Source organism: Lycium barbarum, chromosome 7, assembly GCF_019175385.1.
Source record: "Lycium barbarum isolate Lr01 chromosome 7, ASM1917538v2, whole genome shotgun sequence".
Taxonomy (NCBI): Eukaryota; Viridiplantae; Streptophyta; class Magnoliopsida; order Solanales; family Solanaceae; genus Lycium; species Lycium barbarum.
The window spans coordinates 107,204,335-107,225,042 of record NC_083343.1 but is presented as its reverse complement, the minus strand read 5'-3'; the positions used below and the strand labels follow the sequence as shown (position 1 = coordinate 107,225,042).

The following is a 20,708-nucleotide window of genomic DNA, read 5'->3' as shown; positions in this document are numbered from 1 at the left end:
ATACATAGATAAATTAAAAAATATTAAATATTGATATAATATCAACACGATGATTTAAATATACTAAAAAATAAAATAAATTTCAAAATCATTCCAAAAATTAAAATTCGACACAAAAAATTATTAATTAGAAATTAATGAATTAATGAGGGATATAGTCGGTAAATATGTATTTATGGTAGGGATATTTTGGTCTTGAAAAAAAAAAATCTGCTTCTGTTTTTTTCAAGACACCCCAACCGCAAATAAACTGCTTCTGCTTCTACTTAAAATCAGTTTTACTAATTGGTCAAACACCTCAAATATTTAAAAAAAAAAGTGTTTTTTTTCTTAGGAAAAAAATGCTTTGGGCCTCAAAACCGCTAGGCCAAACTAGGCTTGTGCACAAATCAGTTCAATCCGAATTTTGGAACCGATTCGAAACAATTCAGATAATTCAATTTGGATAATACAATTCGATTTCGATTTATAAATGCAATTGTAAATTATTACGGTTTAACAGTTCGGATACGATTGACTTCGATTATCAACTGAACCGACCCGAACAAACTGAATTTGTATGCCACTAATGACTAATATGACCAATACTCTAACTATATATACGCTTAATACTTAATACTGAAGTAATATTTATTTAACTTCAGAAGTGGTGCAAATGAATGTGTGCATGCACACCTTGCATTGGATATTAATGGCCTTCTTGTTGGCCTCAAGCTGACTTCCCTTTTGGTCATTCATCTTTTCAGCGTTCTTCTCACGAGCCATCTTTGCCTTTTCGCCATTGCCTCCATCCATGGCTTTGTGTTCTTTGATCTTAGCCTGTACAAATTAGAGTTTTTTTGTTTTTTTGGAGGATGCAAACTGAGTTATTATGCTTGTCTGCTTGCAAGTTGCAAGATGCTGAATTATTAATTTGGTATACGTAATATGGTATTGGCGGATTTGTATGCTTGCACAAGTTGTCAAGCTCTTTTTTTGCTATTTATATGATATTATGTTTGCAAGTTTATAGTTTTTTCTTGGTTAATGTCTTGGTTATAAGGCTGCAAATTTAGGATTTATTATTTTTGGCTATGTTTACTCTAAAACTGAAATGAAAATAGTTGTTTGTTTAAATTTCGAACAAATCGATTTGTGTAACCGAACCGAAATAATAAAAAATGAATTGAATTGAACCTAGAATGGATCGAGTTTGGTAGAGAATTTTAGAAAGTCAAAATTCAAAATTTCAACTAGATAATGGCCAAAACCGAACCAAACCGATTCGTGCGCAGGCCTAGGCCAAACATGCTCTTACTCTTTGTTATTTTTTTTAATAAAAAAGCAGATAAAGCCGAGGACATAAACGTCAATTCAATAATTCAGACAACCTTTATCTTCGTGTCCTTCAATAGCATAACTTCCCAATTACCTCTTTTTTTTTTTTTTTTTTTACTATTCTCACCTCCTCATCACGGCCACTTAGACAATTGATAGAACTTCAACCAATTAAAAATACTATTTCACCAAATTATATCACCACATGTAAGATTAACATGGCTTCTGCAAAAATATAAAATGAAGAGAGAGAAAGAGAAAAATGGACTACACAGAGAAAATGACAAAAATGGTCCCTTATGTTTGAGGGTATGTTGAAAACAATCCCTAAGTATGCACTTAACAGTTTTGGTCAGTTAAGTTTACTAAAAGATAACACTTTTAGTCTCCATCAAATATTTATAGAACTTTGTCGGTTAGATTTGACAAAAAAATGAAAAAAAAAGGATTTAATTATGCACCAAGAAATGCAACAATGACAACAAACTGCACTAGACATTAAAAGATACTGCATCTGTTTCAATTTATTTATCTTACTTTCCATTTTAGTTCGTTTAAAAAGTACGAGTCTTTCCTTATTTGAGAATACTTTAATTATGACATGATTAAATATATTTTGATACATTTTATGTAACTTTGTTATTAAATGTTTTTCTTTACTTTCTCAAACTTATTGCCAAGTCAAATCCAGATAAACACATCGAAATGAAGGGAGTATAACAAATTACATCTCAAAAAGTTGCACAATAAATAAATATTTAACCTGAGACTAAAAGGATCCAAACTGTCCAGGACTATTCTGAACTTACTGTCGAACATAAGGGACCATTTTTGTGATTTTGTCATTATAGATAGAACATAGAGAAAAAAGAATGCATATTTGTTATTCCGATGGCAAAAAACGGTTCACTACTACTCCATTAGAGAGAGAATCTCAAATCTCAATCTGTGTTTAAGGCTTATATAAATATATACGTCGTCGTTTTATAATGGTTGATGAATCTGAATCCAACATGTTCTTCTTCTTTGAACCTTTTCCGATCTTCTTCTGACATCGGCGATTCTTCTAGAACCTTCTACCGGAGATCGCTTCTCATGAATTGACCATTTTGTCCTTCTATTCTAGAATCTTCGATTTGATCGCCGATTTTTTTTCACTTATTTATTTGATTTATTTATTGGGAAGAAGAAAATAAAAAAGAAATTCGATGAAAGGTGGTGGAGAAGTTACGGCGGGTCCGTTAGAGTGGAAATTTTCACAGGTTTTTGGTGAACGGACAGCTGGCGAAGAAGTACAGGAAGGTAATCCTGTTACCGCGAACACTGGATCCATGCTCATTTTTGTGATAGTGTAATTAATTAGGGTTTTCGTATGGGATATTGATGTTTTATTTGGTTAATTTGTGAGGAATTTAAGTTATTAAATTGCAAGTAGGACAAGAATGAAAAAAAAAACTGAATTTTATTTTATCCATGGATCCATACTCATTTTAGTGTCAATTAGGGTTTTCGTGATGTTTTATTTGGTTAATTTGCGAGAAATTGAAGTTATTAAATTGCGAGTAGGACGAATCTGTTGCTTTTTTCGATACTGGATCTGATTGATTGATTGATTTGCATGTTGTTTTTGGTCAATTGACTGTATGGAAGTGAAGTGTAACAAGTATATGGAACTGTAGTGTGTTGTGTATTCTTTTGTGAACTTTACTCGCAAGCATCAGATGAAATGTTAATCTTGGTCATGTATTGCTATAGAGCAAATGTGTTGAAGCATGTCTACCCAAATGTGTATCATAAGGGTGTAATTGCTTGTTTGGCCAAGCTTTTGGGAGGCCAAAAGTGTTTTTTTTTTCCCTTCTGAAAAGTGCTTATTTTAAAAAAAGCGAGGTGTTTGGCCAAGGAAGGGGAGCCTTGGTGTAACGGGTAGAGTTGCTGACTTGTGACCAGGAGGTTACGGGTTCGAGCCGTGGAAACAACCTCTTGCTGAAATGCAAGGTAAGGCTGCGTATATTAAACCTTTGTGGTCCGGACTTTCCTCGGATCCCGCACATCGTGGGAGCTTAGTGCACCGGGTTGCTCTTTTTAGGTGTTTGGCAAGCTTTTAGGAGAAAAAAGTGTTTTTGTAGAGTAGCAGAAGCTGTTTTTCAGAAGCTAAAAAAGTAGTTTTTCCCCAAAAGCACTTCTATGAAAAGCACTTTTGAGAAAATACACTAAGAAGCACTTTCTAAAAGTTTAGCCAAACATTAACTGCTGCTCAAAAAGTGCTTTTCAAATTATTTGGCCAAATATAGACTGCTTCTCACCAAAAGCACTTTTTTGGAAAGTAGTTTTGAAAAAGCACTTTTCAAAATAAGTTGATTTTACAAGCTTGGCCAAACAGGCTATAAGTCTCTATGCGAGACTAGATTTTCTTTGTGCATTTGTATGTAATGTTACTTCCTACTTCTATTTTGGCAAAGGCCGTTATTGACGTTCACTGGACATTCTATAGTTCCATGCCTTGAGCTTCTTGAGATTGAGAGGGATGTTGCAAAAAAGGATGATTGGAAACCAATTTGTATCGTCTAAGGTGGGAGTTGAAGTCGGGACCGATAATGGTCAAGGTCGGACTAACACCTTGTGTGACTTGTGAAAAGACTCAAGATTTCCGTGGAGATGTAGGCTTGAGTAGGCCAAGTTATTCATTATAAGCTGCACTATTTGTGAAGAAGATTTGGGTTTTCTGTTCTGCTGTAAATAAGATTATCCTTTTCACAAGAAGCACTTAAAATTTGTTCAGTGGAGTATTGTAGCATGTTATATAGGCTCCCGCATAAGTACTTCTCACCAAACTAGAGTGCTAAAGTTAAGGTTGTCCAACTGTGAACTCGGTTGAAGAAGGCTCCCGGCTAAGTAGGAAAGGCTGAATGCTTCTTGCTCAATTATTGCTAGCATTGTGTAGAAAATTTCTGATTTTATTGCCAAAGGACTAGTATCAGTATGAAGGTATGACCTTCACTGTAAGGCTAAAATAGGGCGTAGGATTAATGTAATTCAATTATGTATTAGTACTAAAACCACATGAAGTACAAGCTCTTAGGAAGTTTTGGTTTTAATTGATGTGTTATTGCTAATTTGCTTAGACGAGGCTTGAATTATAGTCTGCCGGAGGATGAAATTGAATTTAGGATTTTACTTGTGAACTAATAGAACTTGTCATAGAATAGTGTCATCCAAGTCCATCTACTAAAGTTTAAATTGCACTTAAAGATGGTTTTATTTGTTTACATTTTCTTCCTTCTCTTTTGCCTCATGGTTTTATTGGTTACATATATCGAGACTGTGGTCACTGCTATTAAAGGAGGTATGAATACTAAACAGATTGCTGAGGTTTTCCAAAGAGTGTTAAATATCAACACCGACCGCAAGTCAGAGAAGTCCTTGTACATGAAATTAGTTTTCTTGACTCGTGGGCGTCTTCTTTTTGTGTCTACAGCCTTGTTCATCTATAATATGTGCTTATAGTATGTGTGGCTTTCTGGATAGCCATGTCTGTGGCAACACCAAATTCAGATTCACTGTAGTTCTTACTAACTCTGTTCCAATATAGGCGTTGTATTTTCCTTTTAGTCTCTTGAAAAAGAGTGCCACTTTCTATATTTAGTAATTCTTTAATTTAAAATGTCCTACATGCCATGTTCAAAGCACAAGAAAACAACAGATACAGAAATCAAAGGACAACAAACTACAAGAGTAATACTATCACTACCAGTGCTATCAAAAGCGAAAAGCGCAAAGCGCAAAAAAGCTGCAAGGTCAGCAGGGGCTTTAAGCGCTAAGCACAAATAATGCGTGGGCTTTAATGGAAAAAGGCGCAATGGTGCAAAAATAAAAAACATATATATGTTTAGCCCAAGACTAATAATAATAAGCATGAATAACAAATATATAGACAAACAAATTGTAAAAACATAACAATAAAGTGAAATATCAATTAAACCTTAATGGAAAAAGGCGCAATGGTGCAAAAATAAAAAACATATATATGTTTAGCCCAAGACTAATAATAATAAGCATGAATAACAAATATATAGACAAACAAATTGTAAAAACATAACAATAAAGTGAAATATCAATTAAACCCTCAGGGGTTGGCCTGGTGGTAATTGGCTTGAGCCTTGGGGTTTGCTCCCTTTCAAGGTCTCAAGTTCGAAACCCATTGGGTGCAAACAATTTCTGAGGGCCATCGGACTGGGGTAAAACCCTGAATTACCCGTGGTGCACTTGCGGGAAACTCCTTGCCGAGGGCCTGTGCACCCCCGGGATTAGTCGGGGCTCAAAGAGACCCGGACACCCGGTGCTTAATCAAAAAAAATAAAGTGAAATATCAATTATCTAGTGTCATCTTTTCAAGAGAGGCTCATTGGCAAGGAAAAGTATGTCTTAGAGCGTTGATGATGACACTGAAGCTCACATAAAGCGAGGCGAAGCGCTCAACATGTTTTGAGCATCGGTTCAGGGCTTAAGCGCGCCTTTGACAACACTCACTACTAGTATGAAGAATAAGTAGAACGACGCTACCTACCTACTAACCTTCTACCCTAATCCGTGTCCTCCATAACCTCCTATCTAAGGTCATGTCCTCGGTAAGCTGGACGATATGTAGATGGCTCATATAAAAAAACTGCATTAGAAATGCAATTAATGTTCTTGAATTTATACAGGGTTCCACAGTTGTGGAAGGCTCACTATATTTAGATGCTTTATGACCCCCTTCTTTGACTCTCAGGATGTATGTATTTGTCTTCGTGATTGCAGTTGATATAATCTCAGCCATTGAGTTTGATAGAACTGGTGACCATCTTGCCACTGGGGATCGTGGGGGTAGGGTGGTATTATTTGAAAGGACCGATACCAAGGAGGTAGGTTTCTTCTGTTTACTTTTAGAATATTTAATTACTTTAAAATTGATTGTTTTCATGATCATGTATTTTGTGTGCATTGTTTTCATTAGCATGGTGGAAGTCAACGAGAGTTAGAGAGAGTGGACTATCCAGTTGGTCGGCATCCAGAGTTCCGCTACAAGACAGAATTTCAAAGCCACGAGCCTGAGGTACGCACCTCTTCTCTGCTCTTTGCACTTCCTTTTCTCCCGATCCTTCTTTTCTGGTGTAATTTCTCTCTAGGAACTCATGAATGATGAACTTTCCTGGAAACATACAAAAGAACATCAGGATGATGTTATTATTCTACCTTCATGACTTTTGGACAGAAAGGGTCCTTTGAGCTGCCTGATCCTCTATCAAAATGCAACTATAGACTTAGGATTGATTGCCTCGGCCTCTATGCTATGCCGCATTCCTCCATCTGCTGTGCTTTCTGTCTTTTTATGGCTTCAAAAAGAAGTATAATTTCTTCTGCCGTATCTTTCCATTCAGTTTGATTATTTGAAGAGTTTGGAGATTGAGGAGAAAATCAACAAGATCCGGTGGTGCCAAACAGCAAATGGTGCCCTCTTTCTTCTATCTACTAATGACAAAACTATTAAGTATTGGAAGGTAAGTTATTTTTTTGACTCACTTCTCCATTGATTCTTTGGGGTAATAATGCATTGTAGATGATTGACCCATAAAAAATGCATTGTGGAAGATTGGTTGCTTGCACAGTTTATTTAGTTAAATAAAAATGAGTTCTAATCTTTTCTAAATTATTTTCCTAGGCTTAAGATACATAACAGTTTTTTATGAAGTAGATTATTATTAACAAAAGTATCAAGATGCATAAATTACAAAAGAGAGGAAATACCAGTTCAGAGATGCAACCGCTTTATTGGGGAGCGATATTAATAGTTATTTCAGGGTTGTAGTGTGACATGATCTCCTCTTTAAACGTTGTGGTATTGTTGTGGTAAATGGAATGTTGATACTGGATATGAATTTGTTTTTTGGTTGGAATGCGATTGAACAGTTTGCACGAATTGCTTGCAAAACATCTTTTTGTCTCATAGTTTTATATCAGCCATGTATCAACTCTTCCATTTGTAATAGTCAAGATATGATGTATTTCTTAAACTATCTACTTCTGAATGTGGCTATCTTATGTCATGGCTGTGTATCAATTTACTTGATTTCCTTTCAAATCGCTTTTGCCTTAATATTTCAGGTCCAAGAGAAGAAAGTTAAGAAAATATCTGAAATGAATATTGACTATTCCAAAGCTGCTGGAAATGGCAGTGTAGCCAATTCGAGTTTATGTTCCAGCCCAAAGCAGTGTCTTGCAAATGGGGGCTATGGAGATAAAGCTTACAGTTCTTTGAGCAATGATTTGTCATTTCCACCTGAAGGGATTTCCTCACTACGTCTGCCTGTGGTAGCTGTTCTTGCTTAACCTATTATGTTATGTTTGTTTATGATGTTGATGATATGTCAAGTTTGTCAATCTATAGCCTATCGATGATGTGCACTTGTGCCCTTTGATTTCTTTGAACTCTATCTAATCTTACCTGTCAAAAACGATTTGTTCAGTTTTATAAAATACATGTTGGGGACTGCAGTAGTTTAGATAAAAAGTTGGACTGCAGTTCAAGTGGATTGATGTAATGATCATTTTATAATCCTGGTCGTTTGAAAGATATTTTGTATTATGTCTGTAACAGTGTAACTTAGTTAATAAGTTTCTTTTAACATTTGAGGCCGAGTGCAACAGAAAGACTAGGTATTTGTGTATATGTCTATTCATTAAAAGTTCGAATTGAACATACAAGCTAGCCTTTATCTGCATATGCCTTTACATGACTTGTACATGCCACTATGAGCTTGCATGAATATTGGCCCGCACTTAGGTGCTATAATTCTTGACATGTCTGGCTTGGATTATCTAAACATTCACCTGACTTGTGCCTTGAATTTTTTCTTCGAGGGTATTAGGAATTTCCAATGAATGTAGCCTGCTTCATCCTCCCTAGGACTAATGTCGTTTGATAAATTTGACTTGAATCTCTTTTTAAATCTTGCATTATGTGAACTTTAGGTGACGAGCAATGAGACCAGCCTTCTTGCACGGTGTAGAAGAGTGTATGCACATGCTCATGACTACCATATTAATTCTATATCAAATAACAGGTGAAGATCCTGGTTACAGTTGTAAATATGCTTCACCATCTTTTGAGTTCTAGTCTATGAGAGCTTATGAAAATTTCTCTCCTCTTTTCCACTTAGTGATGGTGAAACGTTCATATCAGCCGATGATCTTCGAATAAACCTTTGGAACTTGGAAATAAGTAATCAAAGTTTCAATATTGTCGATGTCAAGCCAACAAACATGGAAGATCTTACTGGTACATTTTTCGTGCAATGATTTCAATTTAGGTCATAGCGCCCCCGCCCCCCCTGCCCCACCCCGACTTTTACTACTATAAAATATGCTTGTGCTTTCCGATAGATACTAAGCTTTAACTAGATACTATTTGATACTGCAGAGGTGATAACATCAGCAGAATTCCATCCTACACATTGTAACACATTAGCTTATAGTAGTTCAAAAGGATCAGTTCGTCTAATAGATTTGCGGCAGTCAGCTTTGTGCGATTCACATTCTAAATTGTGAGTATCGCATTAATAGCTTTTATTATTTCTGTTCTCATGTTATTTCTTCTTATGTTGGCTCTACATTGAAGCAAACTCTTAACTGTGCATGATAATATCCGGGAAGATGTAGGTGCTATCAGCGGGGAACACTGGAAATGTATTTTTCAAGTTCGAAGTTTGTATTTTAAATTACTTTTTCATAACTTTAATAAATTGGGAATTCTGGCGTTCCCTGTATGCAGGTTTGAGGAACAGGAAGCACCTGGTTCAAGATCTTTTTTCACTGAGATAATTGCTTCAATTTCAGATATTAAATTTGCGAAGGATGGAAGATACATACTTAGTCGTGACTACATGACCCTTAAGGTTGGTTTACTTTGTTTGTCTATGCTGGATCTGCATATTTCAGTTGCTTGATTGGAGAGGCGCACATCATAATTTTTTTGTACTTCACGTTCATATTATTAAATCAGTAGAAGGGCATGCCTTGTTCTGTAAAAGGTGCATATGTGAAACCGAGTGCTGAGAAGGTGATGTCAGAATGGGTCATGTCCGTCCTTCCTTGGACACATTACCCGCAACCCCCCCCCCCCCCCCCCCCCCTCTTTGAAGCTATCACTTTTTTGCAAATGTCATACTCAAACTATCCTTGTTTCCATTACCCCCGAACTATAACTTTATAGGGTTACCCCCCCTCCCCCGGCTCAATATTTGTTGGTGCGTGTATTTCATGCTCCTATATGCTTAAAAAAAATGTACCAAGTGGTGCAATATCACTGTTTTGCAAGTTTTAAAAACTATCGATGTTTCTGTTACCCCCTGAACTATATTTTTTGAAGGTTAAAAACCCCCGGAAGAATATTGTTCAATGCACCTAGTGGCACTACACGTGGCATTATATTTTCAGTTCAAATGAAAACTTCATTAAAGTTAATACAGAAAATCAGATAAACTAGTTAATTATTAAAAGTGAAAACCCGAATAAAAGAACCAAAAAAAGAAAGGGATTGGTCGTTGGTTTTGCCGTAAGGTTGAAGAACACTAGCTCTTTACTGTATTCTCTCTCTTTTTTTTTTTTTGTGTGTGTGTGGGGGGGGGGGGGGGGGGGGGTTGAAATTAGGGATTGTCAAAAAAGTAGGACCTTCTTTTGGAGGGGTTTCAATTAGGGTTTTTTCTTTCAAAAATTAATATTTTCCTAGGTTTGAGCGGGCTGCCCACAACCTCGTTTTTCAAGAAGATATGAAATCAAGGAATGGAGTGTTGAAGAAGGTGTTCTTTCAATAATATGGGGAAAAATGGAAGAAGAAAGGGATAAGTAAATCAAGATGAAACCCAAATACACAAATCCAGATCAATTCGGTTAAAGAAGATGAAGAATAACTAAAGAATATATAGGAAATAAAGAAGAGGAAAAATAATAAAAACTGTAAAAAATATTAATCTTCAGCTTAATTAGCCGTTAAAACCAGCGTGGCATCATTTTCTCATCTCCAAACGTGCCATTCAGAAAGTCGTTACAAACTCTTTGCTATCTGTCCCTTCGGGGGTTTAATGTTCAAAAATTATAGTTCGGCAGTAACAGAAACACCCAGTAGTTCAAGTATGAAACTTGTGAAACGATGATAATTTTGTGGTTTTTTTTAGCCATTCACTCTTTATTTATGACACTCATGATTAAAACTCCATAAAACTTCAATTGCATTTAAAATGCAAATATACTCTGTGCTTTTGGAGGTTTTCTTGGGGTACTATTTTAAATGAATGTCTCTGGGGTTTCCGGAGAGATTGAATTACGTCCTGGTGGATGTTTTTCTGTTCTTCCGCTTATTTTAATAAGATGACACATTATGCATATCTATGATGCTTGAGTTTACCTTTGCAAATTGCTGCATAAAGCTTAAACTCAGTATTTCTGCGGTCTGGTTTAAGATCTGTTAAGTTTCAGTGTTTTATGCATAGATTTTGGTTCATGAGGAGAAATGCTCTTTTCATATTAATGATATTAACAATTGTGGTGATGAATAAGACCGCCTGGCTTGCAAAATGTACCATTCCTGCTGCTTCCATTTTGCAATTATATGCGACTAATCTATCCCAATCCACTTGCTTTAGTTCTTCCTGATTGAAGATGTCGAAAGCTTTTGTATATCATCAGAAGATTTGAATTTATTTTATAATATAATTTTGGGTTAGTTGAACTTCCACGGGTACATTTCATCTTTACGTATCAATGAAATTTCAACAACAACCACCCAGTGTGATCCCACAAGTCGGGTATCAATGAAAATTCAACGAGTATTTTTGCTTTCATACTGTTGTCGTTATGACTTGAAATCTCACCCTCTTTACTCAAACAATTCTTGCAAAAGGTAATTTTCTATCGATTGTTGTCCGTGGTAAGAGATGGAGACTGCAAAAAAAATTCATACTAATTTGATTGCAGAGATGTCCCGAAGCTGCAGTCAAATGTATTGAATGTGTTATCTGGCATGGGTCTATCTCTAAAACAGGTGAAGTAGTCTTGAGTTTGATGAAGATAAAGGAGGGATCTGATTGATTATTCGAATTGTTCCATAGATATAATTGGCTGGTTTTGTGGAGTCATTGCACATTGAAGAATTGAATTAGGGTTTAATCTTTATGGTTTGTCTTATCTTAGGAACTACTCCGCCTGTATTTTTACTTTTTGATAAGTAAATGTTTACTGCATAAAAAGGGGAGCGTTGAATGAGGTTTATTTTAAACAATAGGTTATTTTGGTTTAAAAGCACTTGACAAAAACAATTTTGATGTTTTGCAAGCACTAAACTAGCCAAAAAATGCTTTTAAGCTCGTTTGACTAGCTTTAAGGCAATCTAAACACCCTCTTAAAAGCAGTCTCTGCTGTTTGTGCGCATGTAGCACACCTACTCGGACATACAGACTCTTTCTCTATCCGGCACAACTCGAACTTCCAAATTCCTGCTAGGTCTAGTTTTTTCCAGCGCGATATAGGAAGTTTATATTCTTTCCATGTTGTCAGTGAAATTTCTTTTTCTGCCAACAAAAGAATTGTTCCTTTTGTTACTGAACAAAGCTTCACTTTTTCAGCTATGGGACATAAACATGGATTCTGGTCCAGTTTCAACATTCCAGGTTCATGAATATTTAAGACCAAAGGTGAATTACTCTTGCTATCAGAGTGTTATGTGAACTTGGTTATCCTTTTGCGTGTTGAGCTGATCAGCAATGCATTTTCCATCTTCTGCAGCTTTGTGACTTGTACGAGAATGATTCCATCTTTGATAAATTCGAGTGTTGCCTTAGTGGTGATGGTACGCGAGTAGCAACGGGATCTTACAGGTCTGTAGAGTTTCTTTTCAGCTTTTGTTTTACATATTATTTCTCCACCTCTTCTTCATTTTCAACAAATGATTACTATCATATCAGCAATCTTTTCCGCGTGTTTGGTTGTGCTGCGGGGAGCACTGAAGCAACTACCTTGGAAGCAAGCAAAAACCCTATGAGGTACATAATCAAAATATTTTTGGCATGTAAACACATTTTGAGTGTGTTGTAATATGCCTTAGTCTGATGACTTTGATTGTGCTCCTCCAGAAGGCAAGTCCAGACTCCTTCAAGGCCTTCCAGGTCCCTGAGCAGCAGTATAACACGTGTTGTCAGGAGAGGTCTGCATTTTCACACATTATATTCATGTATTTTATGTAAATAATATTTTATGCATGAACATTTTGCCCACTGATCTTAATTATACTGTCGTATGTGGTGGTACACATTGCAGGAGCAGATAGTTCAGGTGTTGATGCAAATGGAAACTCATTCGATTTCACAACAAAACTGCTTCATCTGGCATGGCATCCGACTGAAAATTCCATAGCCTGTGCTGCCGCAAACAGCTTGTATATGTATTACGCATAAGTCATAAGAGGAGATTTGTAGTTTTCTTGGTTAGCATTTTTGGGTTGCTTTTCGGGAAAGGCTTTCTTTCGGAGCAACTTGAGGGTTCTACAATTTCTCCCTTCCAGGTGCCTCAAAAAGGTGTATTCCATGCTTTTGACGTCAGGGTCCACATGTCGCTGAAAGGATCACCAATTGAGCGACTTAGTCGTTCGTGAGTAGACAGATGGCCTGGGATTCTTGCTCCCTTCTCCCTGTTTCCGCTTCACCCTTTCCCAAATCTCCTATTTTATTGGGTTGAAGTCAGGAAAGAATGTCATTGTTGGTTCCCTACAGGAAAAACTGTTGGATGTGCTAATTTGCCACTAGTGCTGAGGTAAATGTAGCTTTACTCGGAATCTTGCTGAAAAGGAGCAGCTGCTAACTGGCAATGGCGTTAAGCTTATTTTCTTGGATAGCATTATTTTTTGTAGGATAACTTAGTGTGCTTTTTGTTATAGATTATTAACTAAAGTGATTTTTTTTTTTCTGTAAAAGAAGTTGAAGAGCACCTGTATTTGTTGACCTGTATTTTTTCCTTCGGTAAAGTCTGGCTGGTACTGAACTTCTGTCACTTCATAATCTCAGGTTTTAATAGTTTGTTGGATAAAAATTTGCTAGTTTTACTTTGCTTCTGGACCAATGTAATGGAATAAATTCTGGGAAAACATTTTCTGACTATTGGGAAGAGATATTTGTATTCATGTGATGTGCATATAGCTCGTGTTTTTTTACTTCTTAAGTGTATCAAAAGCTCAATATGACATTCTTATTCTTTTGCAAGATCATTGTGGATAAGGAAAAAAATTTAGAGATTCAAACTTGTGAAATACTTCCTGATTTTTACTCTTGAGTGGAATCAAATTGGCTTTAGAAATTAGACACAAGCATAAAGAAGCTCTTTGGGGGAGAGAGGAAAAGGTTTTATCGTAGCATCACTGCAGTATAGTTTAACTAAAAGACTTGAGAGTTCATGGTCAAAAACACGTTTGAGCTATTATTTCTTCGCTAGTTTCACACCTCAACTATCAGCTGTTTCTTTTTCCTACCTGAACTATTGCCATCTATGTATTAAAACACGCCTCAATTATCAGATGTTCCTTTTTTCTATTTGAAATATGGTGATAGTTCAGGTTAGAAAGGGAACAACTGATAGTTGAGGTGTGTTTTTATACATAGATGGTGATAGTTCAGGTAGGAAAAAGGAACGGAAAAGGATCAAATATACCCCTGTACTATCAGAAAAGGGTTAAATGTATCCCTCGTTATACTTTGAGTCCAAATATACCCCTCTCATTATACTTTGTGCTCAAATATACCCCTCTATTATACTTTGGGTCCAAATATACCCCTCCTCCGTTAAAATTGTTCATGGTGGACATGAGATATGACGTGGCACTGACAACTCGATGAGCTGGACACCACATGGCATGCCACCTCACCACCCCAACCCATTACCCCTCTCTTCCCTTTCTTCTTCCACCACTACCATCTCCTCCCTTCCACAACCTTTGCCACCATTAGCACCGCCACACCACCATCTCCACTTTCATCATATTTCAGTTTGACATGATATTATGCTACAGTATACTTTCTAATTCGCTTTTAAAGCACTACAGCACCACTACCCCTAAAATAGCTTCTCATGATTTATCACATTGAGGGTCGTTCAAACTTACCTAATCTAATCATCAAAAGCAAAGTATTCAAAATGGAGAAAAGAAACTTTTTAACAATGCAACGGTGTAACAATGCATGTGTATGATTTTAAACATAAATACTGCAACAAGATGAGCTGAAACCTAAAACAAATAGGCCCAGCCCAGTATTATCAATAAAGTCTTTATAGCAAGATTTAAATCGTTGCAGTCAATGAAGGACTGAACTAGATGAATTTTCCCTCTTAAGCAATTGTGTGAATAAATGAACCAACTTTACACACGATTTCAATGCCCACAACAACGAGATATTCTGGTTCATTCAACCCACATAATTTTGCCCGCATTGTATTTCCATAATCTTTCATCAGTTGGACCAATTCTCTGCCCATTACTTATGAATCGTTCAGTTTGACATGATATTATGCTACAATATTACTTTCTAATTGTGGTGTGGTGGTGCTAATGGTGGCAAAGTTTGTGAAGGGGAGGAGATGGTAGTGGTGTAAGAAGAAAGGGAAAAGAAGGGTAATGGGTTGGGGTGGTGAGGTGGCATGCCATGTGGTGTCCACCTCACCAAGTTGTCAGTGTCATGTCATATCTCATGTCTACCATGGACAATTTTAACGGAGGAGGGGTATATTTTGATCCAAAGTATAACAGAGGGGTATATTTGAACTCAAAGTATAACGGGAAGGGTATATTTGGACCCAAAGTATAACGGGAAGGGTATATTTAACCTTTTTCTGAAAGTACAGGGGTATATTTGACCCTTTTCCGAAAAAGGAATAACTGATAGTTGAGGTGTGAAACTAGTAAAAAAGATCATTATCTCAAAGACTTATGGTCAATTGCGTAAAATGTTCACACAATAAGGTAGAAACTGTAGCCCACGCAAAAGACTAGAATGCTCAATATGTTTGATATCATTTCCTTTAAATATAAATTTTTTGATAATTCAAATTTTGAATTTCAAATACATTAAGCTATTCAAATGTATGCCTTAATCTAATGTTATGTCTATCAATTTAACTTTTCAGCTGTCAGAATTTAGTTATTCTCGCAATCATATTAACATTTAAATGTCCGTATCAAGCTAAATAAGGTCATATGAGATGAAAAGAATGGAGTAGTAGTTTAGATACTTAGAAAATTGAATCTCACTGCTTAAAAGCGCAAATAAATATATCTTCACAACTTCGAGCTAAATGTGATCCAGGAAGCAATTAATTCAGACTCTTTCAAAGAGTTGGTTTCGAATATTCTGATACTCATCGTAGTTGAATGAAACTAGAAATTTGTTTTTTTGTTACATTTACAACTATTTAATAGTGAGTAATAAAGTTCTTTAGGCGTTTTACAAGTAAAAATAGGGGATTAATTACAAATATATATATTTATGATTTTGGCGATCTTTTGAGCTATTTACTAAGTTCTAACTTTACATCAAGATCCACGTGTAAGTATTGAAGCCAATGTAGTTAAAACACACGTAGCATTGGTGTCTAGTTAAGGCATTGAGCGAAAAAATATATACATATAAGGTACTCCCTCCGGATAAGTGTCTACTTAGCTATTTACATACCCCTTAAAAAAATACTAACTCCTAGAAAAAAATAAGTAATTTGACTAAATTGCCCCTAATTAAATAGGTATTTGAATTTGATCACATAGCACTTAATATGGGCAAATCTGAAAAATAAGAAAAATTCTTTCTTGATTTGATAAGTGAACACTCTTTTTGACCCGAGAAAAAAAGGCTAATTGAACTTTTTTTTTTTATCCGAAGGGAGTACTACTTTATTTAGCTTATTTTCCATTAAACTTCTGAGAGACACAACAGACCAAGTGTCTTTTTGGCTTTTTCAAATAGAGATACAAGAACTGAATGGGTGAGGAATAACGTTTACTATATTTATTTATTTTTCGAGGGTTTACTATTTTTATATAATGTGTAAATATAGAAACCCTACTATATTTACGTTAATGTATAAATATAGTAAACTCTATTCCTCTTCCATCCAATTTCTTATTTATTTTTACCAAAACGTCCTCATCCATCACAAACTAACAAACAAATTTCATGTATAAAATACCTCCAATCACCCTTTCACTTTCCAATTAAAAGCATCCAAAACCTTTTGAGTTTTGGCCAAAACACATAAAAGTTCAAAACGTAATTCTCCAAGAAAATGATGAAAACTTACAAGCCTTCATATTTCATATCAACTCTTCTATTTACTATAATAATAACAACTTCAAGTACAAGTTTTGTGCATGGATTTAACGTGATTGATAAATGTTGGAGGACAGATCCAAATTGGAGGAGTCATAGGCAACAATTAGCTAAATGTTCTGTTGGTTATGCTGGAAAGATGACTAATAATATTGGACCCGATGTCGTTAAATACAAGGTTACAGATAATAGTGACGACCCCTTAAACCCTAAACCCGGAACCCTAAGATATGCGATGACGCATATTAAAGGAAAGATTTGGGTAACGTTTGAAAGAGACATGAAAATTAGGCTCCAAAAACCCCTTTTAGTTAGCAGCTTTACCACCATTGATGGCCGTGGAGTTAATGTTAACATTGCTGATGGTGCTTGTCTAATGCTCCAAAGGGTATGTAACACTAACACAATTTTTCTAAGAGTTTAACTTTTAATTTTTGCACCTGAAAAATAAGATAGAATACAACATGTTAAGATATACTAATAGTACAACCAAATTACACTGTCAGGTATATATGTTGCGTCAATCATTTTCCTAATAGATTACACATGCGAATCTAGCCCTTCCGAGTGGATCCTACTACTTTTATCTCGAATTTACGCACACTTGGATACCTACAATATTATATACCTCTGATCCATTTTAAATGTCATTTTATAAAATTGAAAAAAAAAAAAAAACTATTGGTCTAAAAAAGTGTAAGATAATAATTGGATACATATCCTACCTCCAATCCATTTGAAATGTCGTATTAGCCAAACAAATGTGGTCCAAAATAAGTACCATCACTTTCAGAAACCAAGAAGGCTATAGTTATCGATCTTTTATCACATCTATCCTAGCTCCAGTAAATCTATACAATTTTCTTAGTCTCAACGATAATTATTTATTTTGAGGAGAGATAAAGGGTGATTTAATCAAACGACCCTTATGATATAATGCTACTAAGTGATTTTCATGATGGGAGAGTCAAAACTTTAAATGACATTTAAAATGGACTGAAGGGACTAATAAATTGGACGCACTCTAAACTTACAATGCAACTTCTATATCCAGGATCCACTTCTGACTACTAGACATTTCCTTCGTCTCAAATTATCTGTCGTGTTTTTTAAAAATAGTTATCTAAAATTATTTGTCATTTTAGAAGTTCAAGACAAAATTCATAATTCTTTTTTCATTTTACCCTTAGTAGAAATCGTTCGTGAAGACCACAAATACCTCAATTATGGGGAAATGACACATAGAATAAATATGAAATGAAGAGTGATTATATATTTAGACATAGGTAAAATAGTCAAAACTCCCTAATTGATATTTTCTTAAGGGGTGCGTAAGAGAGAAACACGACAAATAATTTGAGACAAAGGGAGTATGTATCTATAGTTAACTATCATGTTTTTTTTAATTAAATAATAATGACTTTGGACATGATATTTTAGGTGACAAATGTGATTATTCATGGACTAAGAATCCACCATTGCAAGGCACAAACAGCATCAACAGTCTTGGGACCTGATAGAAAAATTGTAAATGTTGGTCCAGTTGATGGAGATGCAATTAGAATGTTGACTTCTTCCAAGATTTGGATTGATCACAACACCCTTTTTGAGAGTGAAGATGGTTTGATTGATGTCACTCGTGGTTCTACAGATATTACTATTTCCAACAATTGGTTTAGGACACAAGACAAGGTTATGTTGTTAGGTCATGATGATGGATTCCTTCGAGACAAGAACATGAAAGTTACTGTGGCATTCAACTATTTTGGTCCTAATTGCAACCAGAGAATGCCAAGGTACTTTACAAATCACTCCCTCCGTCCATTTTTATTTATCCTATATACTTAAAATAGTTGTCCGTTTTTATTTGTTTAGTTTGAAAAAACAAGAGATAATTTACCATTTCATACTTATTTTACCCTTATTATTAATTATTGGGTTGAAAAGTTCAAGGATTTCTTAGTGGCTGCACAACTTTTAAAGTATGTTTATTTCAATCATTAGATGACTTACTAATAATTAGTGTGATATAGTAAAATTGTCATTCAATTTTAGGCTCCTTAATAAGCGTGTCAAGTCAATACATGGCAAGTAAATATAGACGGAGGGAGTAATTAATTGCATTGAATTCGGAGATTTTTTAGCTTTTCGAAACTTCAAAATAAATTACTACATGATGTGCTACTCACGGATTATTGTGGGCAACTTAAGAGACATCTTTATTTTTCTTCTAACCTTTTCCCTTAGAATTAGCATTGTTTAACTTTTAATTCGTTTCTAACTATCAAATGAAATGTGAACAACCCGTCTATTTCTTTCAACTCTTTTCTACTGGAAAAAGGGGTTCGGAAACTCAGTAGCTTTTGCTCATATCCTGTATATTTATAAAAAAAATCATTCAAATATTTGATTGTGAACTCAGTTATCATTATAAATTAATTTGAGATTACTATAAGAACTTATAAACTTCAAATCTTGAATCCACTTCTGAATGGACTATAGTGTAGGAACTAAGGAAAGAAGAATTTATGCATATATATAGTACGCAGTTTTTCCCCCTTATATTTTACTAACTAAAATATTATTTCACGCCTCAAATCCGTAACCTATACTTGACCAAATGCAACTCAACCATTTTAATCCCTGGTCTACATGAACTTTTGTTTTTATTTTTGAATTTCCATTGATTAATTATCTTGCAGGGTTCGTCATGGATATGCCCATGTAGTTAACAATAAATACAAGGGATGGGGTAACTATGCAATAGGAGGAAGCATGAACCCAAGCATTAAGAGCCAGGCCAATTATTTCTTTGCACCAACAGAAGGAAAGAAAGAGGTAAATACTTTAACATGTTTTCCTCATTCTCTTGTCATTGTCTCGAATCTTGAAGGGTTTGTTATTAATTGATTCACTTAAACGTTATATATAAATCGAAAATGATGGTACATTTAGTAATAATTCATGCATGTTCGAAACGTGAATCATAGTATTCATTCTTATAAAAATGAAAATGAAACTCAAGATATGATTTTTCTCAAAAATTGAATTGAGGAAGAAACACTTCATAAAAATAAAGCATCCAAAAATTTGATTAGTTCGTTTATTCCATCCTTTTACATATGGAGGAAGACAACTCTTTCTTGGGCCTAATTATACTAATAAAAGATTTAGCTTGTATCAATTGTTATTGTACCACACACCTATGGTGTATTTAGGCTATTACAAGGACAACTCGTTATATTCATTTATAATGAAAACTTATTTGATATCAGGGTTGTACCCAACTCTAATAACTTAATCTTTCAGATAAGACTGTTATGCTTGTTTATTTATGAAATGAGTCTGAATAGCACGAAACACATTCAAACGGTTGTTTAGAAATGAGTGGTAATTCATTGACTGGATAAAAATGATATATGGTACAGATTACATGGACAAAGGAGGGTGCAGTTGGTGAAGTGATAGGGAATTTCCAGTCAGTTGAAGATGTATTTGCGAACGGAGCGTCTTTCGTTGGATCGGGTTCTGGTCGTGAGGCTGTGAAGCCAAACTATACGCCGGGGCAAGCTTTTCAGGTTGAAGATGGAAATAAAGTCAAGGACTTGACAAGAAATGCAGGTGCTTTAAAATGTTCTAGCTCTTCTACCTGCTGAACATGAATGGCTAATTGGAGATAAATGATGATCAATACTATACTATACTGGAAAATGGACATGCTTGCTCCATATAACATCTCTTTCTAAGAATAATGAAGGGAAAATTGATGTTGCAGTTATAGTAGTAGTATAGCCTGAATGTAGTAATAATATGCAAGTCATAAGCTATGTTGCGTGGTTCTATTTACCAATATGTACTTGTTACAGAGTGATAGTTTGTAGTGACCCGGCAATTTCCGACCAACAAAGGCGTGGGGCTTTTGAGCATTGGGTCGAGTTAGGCTACCTAGTGATCTATAAGTACCCTAACCGCACACTTATTACATATCTGTATCCA

General features: G+C 35.3%; 2 protein-coding genes across 7 annotated transcripts; both read left to right on the top strand.

The window, feature by feature from the left end:
* Positions 1 to 2,187: 2,187 nt before the first annotated feature.
* LOC132603710 (serine/threonine protein phosphatase 2A 55 kDa regulatory subunit B beta isoform-like) lies at positions 2,188 to 13,522 on the top strand. Of its 6 annotated transcripts, none has more exons than XM_060316884.1 (15): positions 2,188 to 2,619; positions 6,115 to 6,218; positions 6,311 to 6,409; positions 6,735 to 6,854; positions 7,459 to 7,665; positions 8,326 to 8,417; positions 8,514 to 8,632; positions 8,774 to 8,897; positions 9,007 to 9,039; positions 9,125 to 9,248; positions 11,973 to 12,041; positions 12,133 to 12,224; positions 12,312 to 12,389; positions 12,483 to 12,550; positions 12,664 to 13,522. In XM_060316884.1, exons 1-15 carry the CDS (start codon positions 2,526 to 2,528, stop codon positions 12,798 to 12,800), a joined length of 1,560 nt encoding a protein of 519 aa, XP_060172867.1. In that variant the 5' UTR covers positions 2,188 to 2,525; the 3' UTR covers positions 12,801 to 13,522. The 6 variants fall into 6 exon arrangements, with proteins under 6 accessions (XP_060172867.1, XP_060172871.1, XP_060172868.1 ...); XM_060316888.1 differs by having other exon boundaries at positions 2,190 to 2,619; positions 6,086 to 6,218; positions 12,480 to 12,550; XM_060316885.1 differs by having other exon boundaries at positions 2,191 to 2,619; positions 9,013 to 9,039; positions 12,480 to 12,550.
* Positions 13,523 to 16,836: 3,314 nt separating this feature from the next.
* Positions 16,837 to 20,594, top strand: LOC132602390 (pectate lyase 1). Its single transcript, XM_060315261.1, has 4 exons — positions 16,837 to 17,100; positions 18,153 to 18,508; positions 19,415 to 19,550; positions 20,141 to 20,594. The coding sequence occupies exons 1-4, from the start codon at positions 16,852 to 16,854 to the stop codon at positions 20,366 to 20,368; spliced, it is 969 nt and encodes a 322-aa protein (XP_060171244.1). The 5' UTR covers positions 16,837 to 16,851; the 3' UTR covers positions 20,369 to 20,594.
* The last annotated feature ends 114 nt before the right edge of the window (positions 20,595 to 20,708 follow it).

Bases quoted from the DNA above. Each gene is read 5' to 3' on its own strand.
- LOC132603710 (XM_060316883.1), top strand. From the start codon at position 2,526: ATGAAAGGTGGTGGAGAAGTTACGGCGGGTCCGTTAGAGTGGAAATTT. The intron at 6,410-6,734 runs GTACGCACCTCT...CTTTCCATTCAG, and splicing joins TTCAAAGCCACGAGCCTGAG to TTTGATTATTTGAAGAGTTT. The intron at 8,633-8,773 runs GTACATTTTTCG...TTGATACTGCAG, and splicing joins AAACATGGAAGATCTTACTG to AGGTGATAACATCAGCAGAA.
- LOC132602390 (XM_060315261.1), top strand. From the start codon at position 16,852: ATGACTAATAATATTGGACCCGATGTCGTTAAATACAAGGTTACAGAT. The intron at 18,509-19,414 runs GTACTTTACAAA...ATTATCTTGCAG, and splicing joins TGCAACCAGAGAATGCCAAG to GGTTCGTCATGGATATGCCC. The intron at 19,551-20,140 runs GTAAATACTTTA...TATATGGTACAG, and splicing joins CAACAGAAGGAAAGAAAGAG to ATTACATGGACAAAGGAGGG.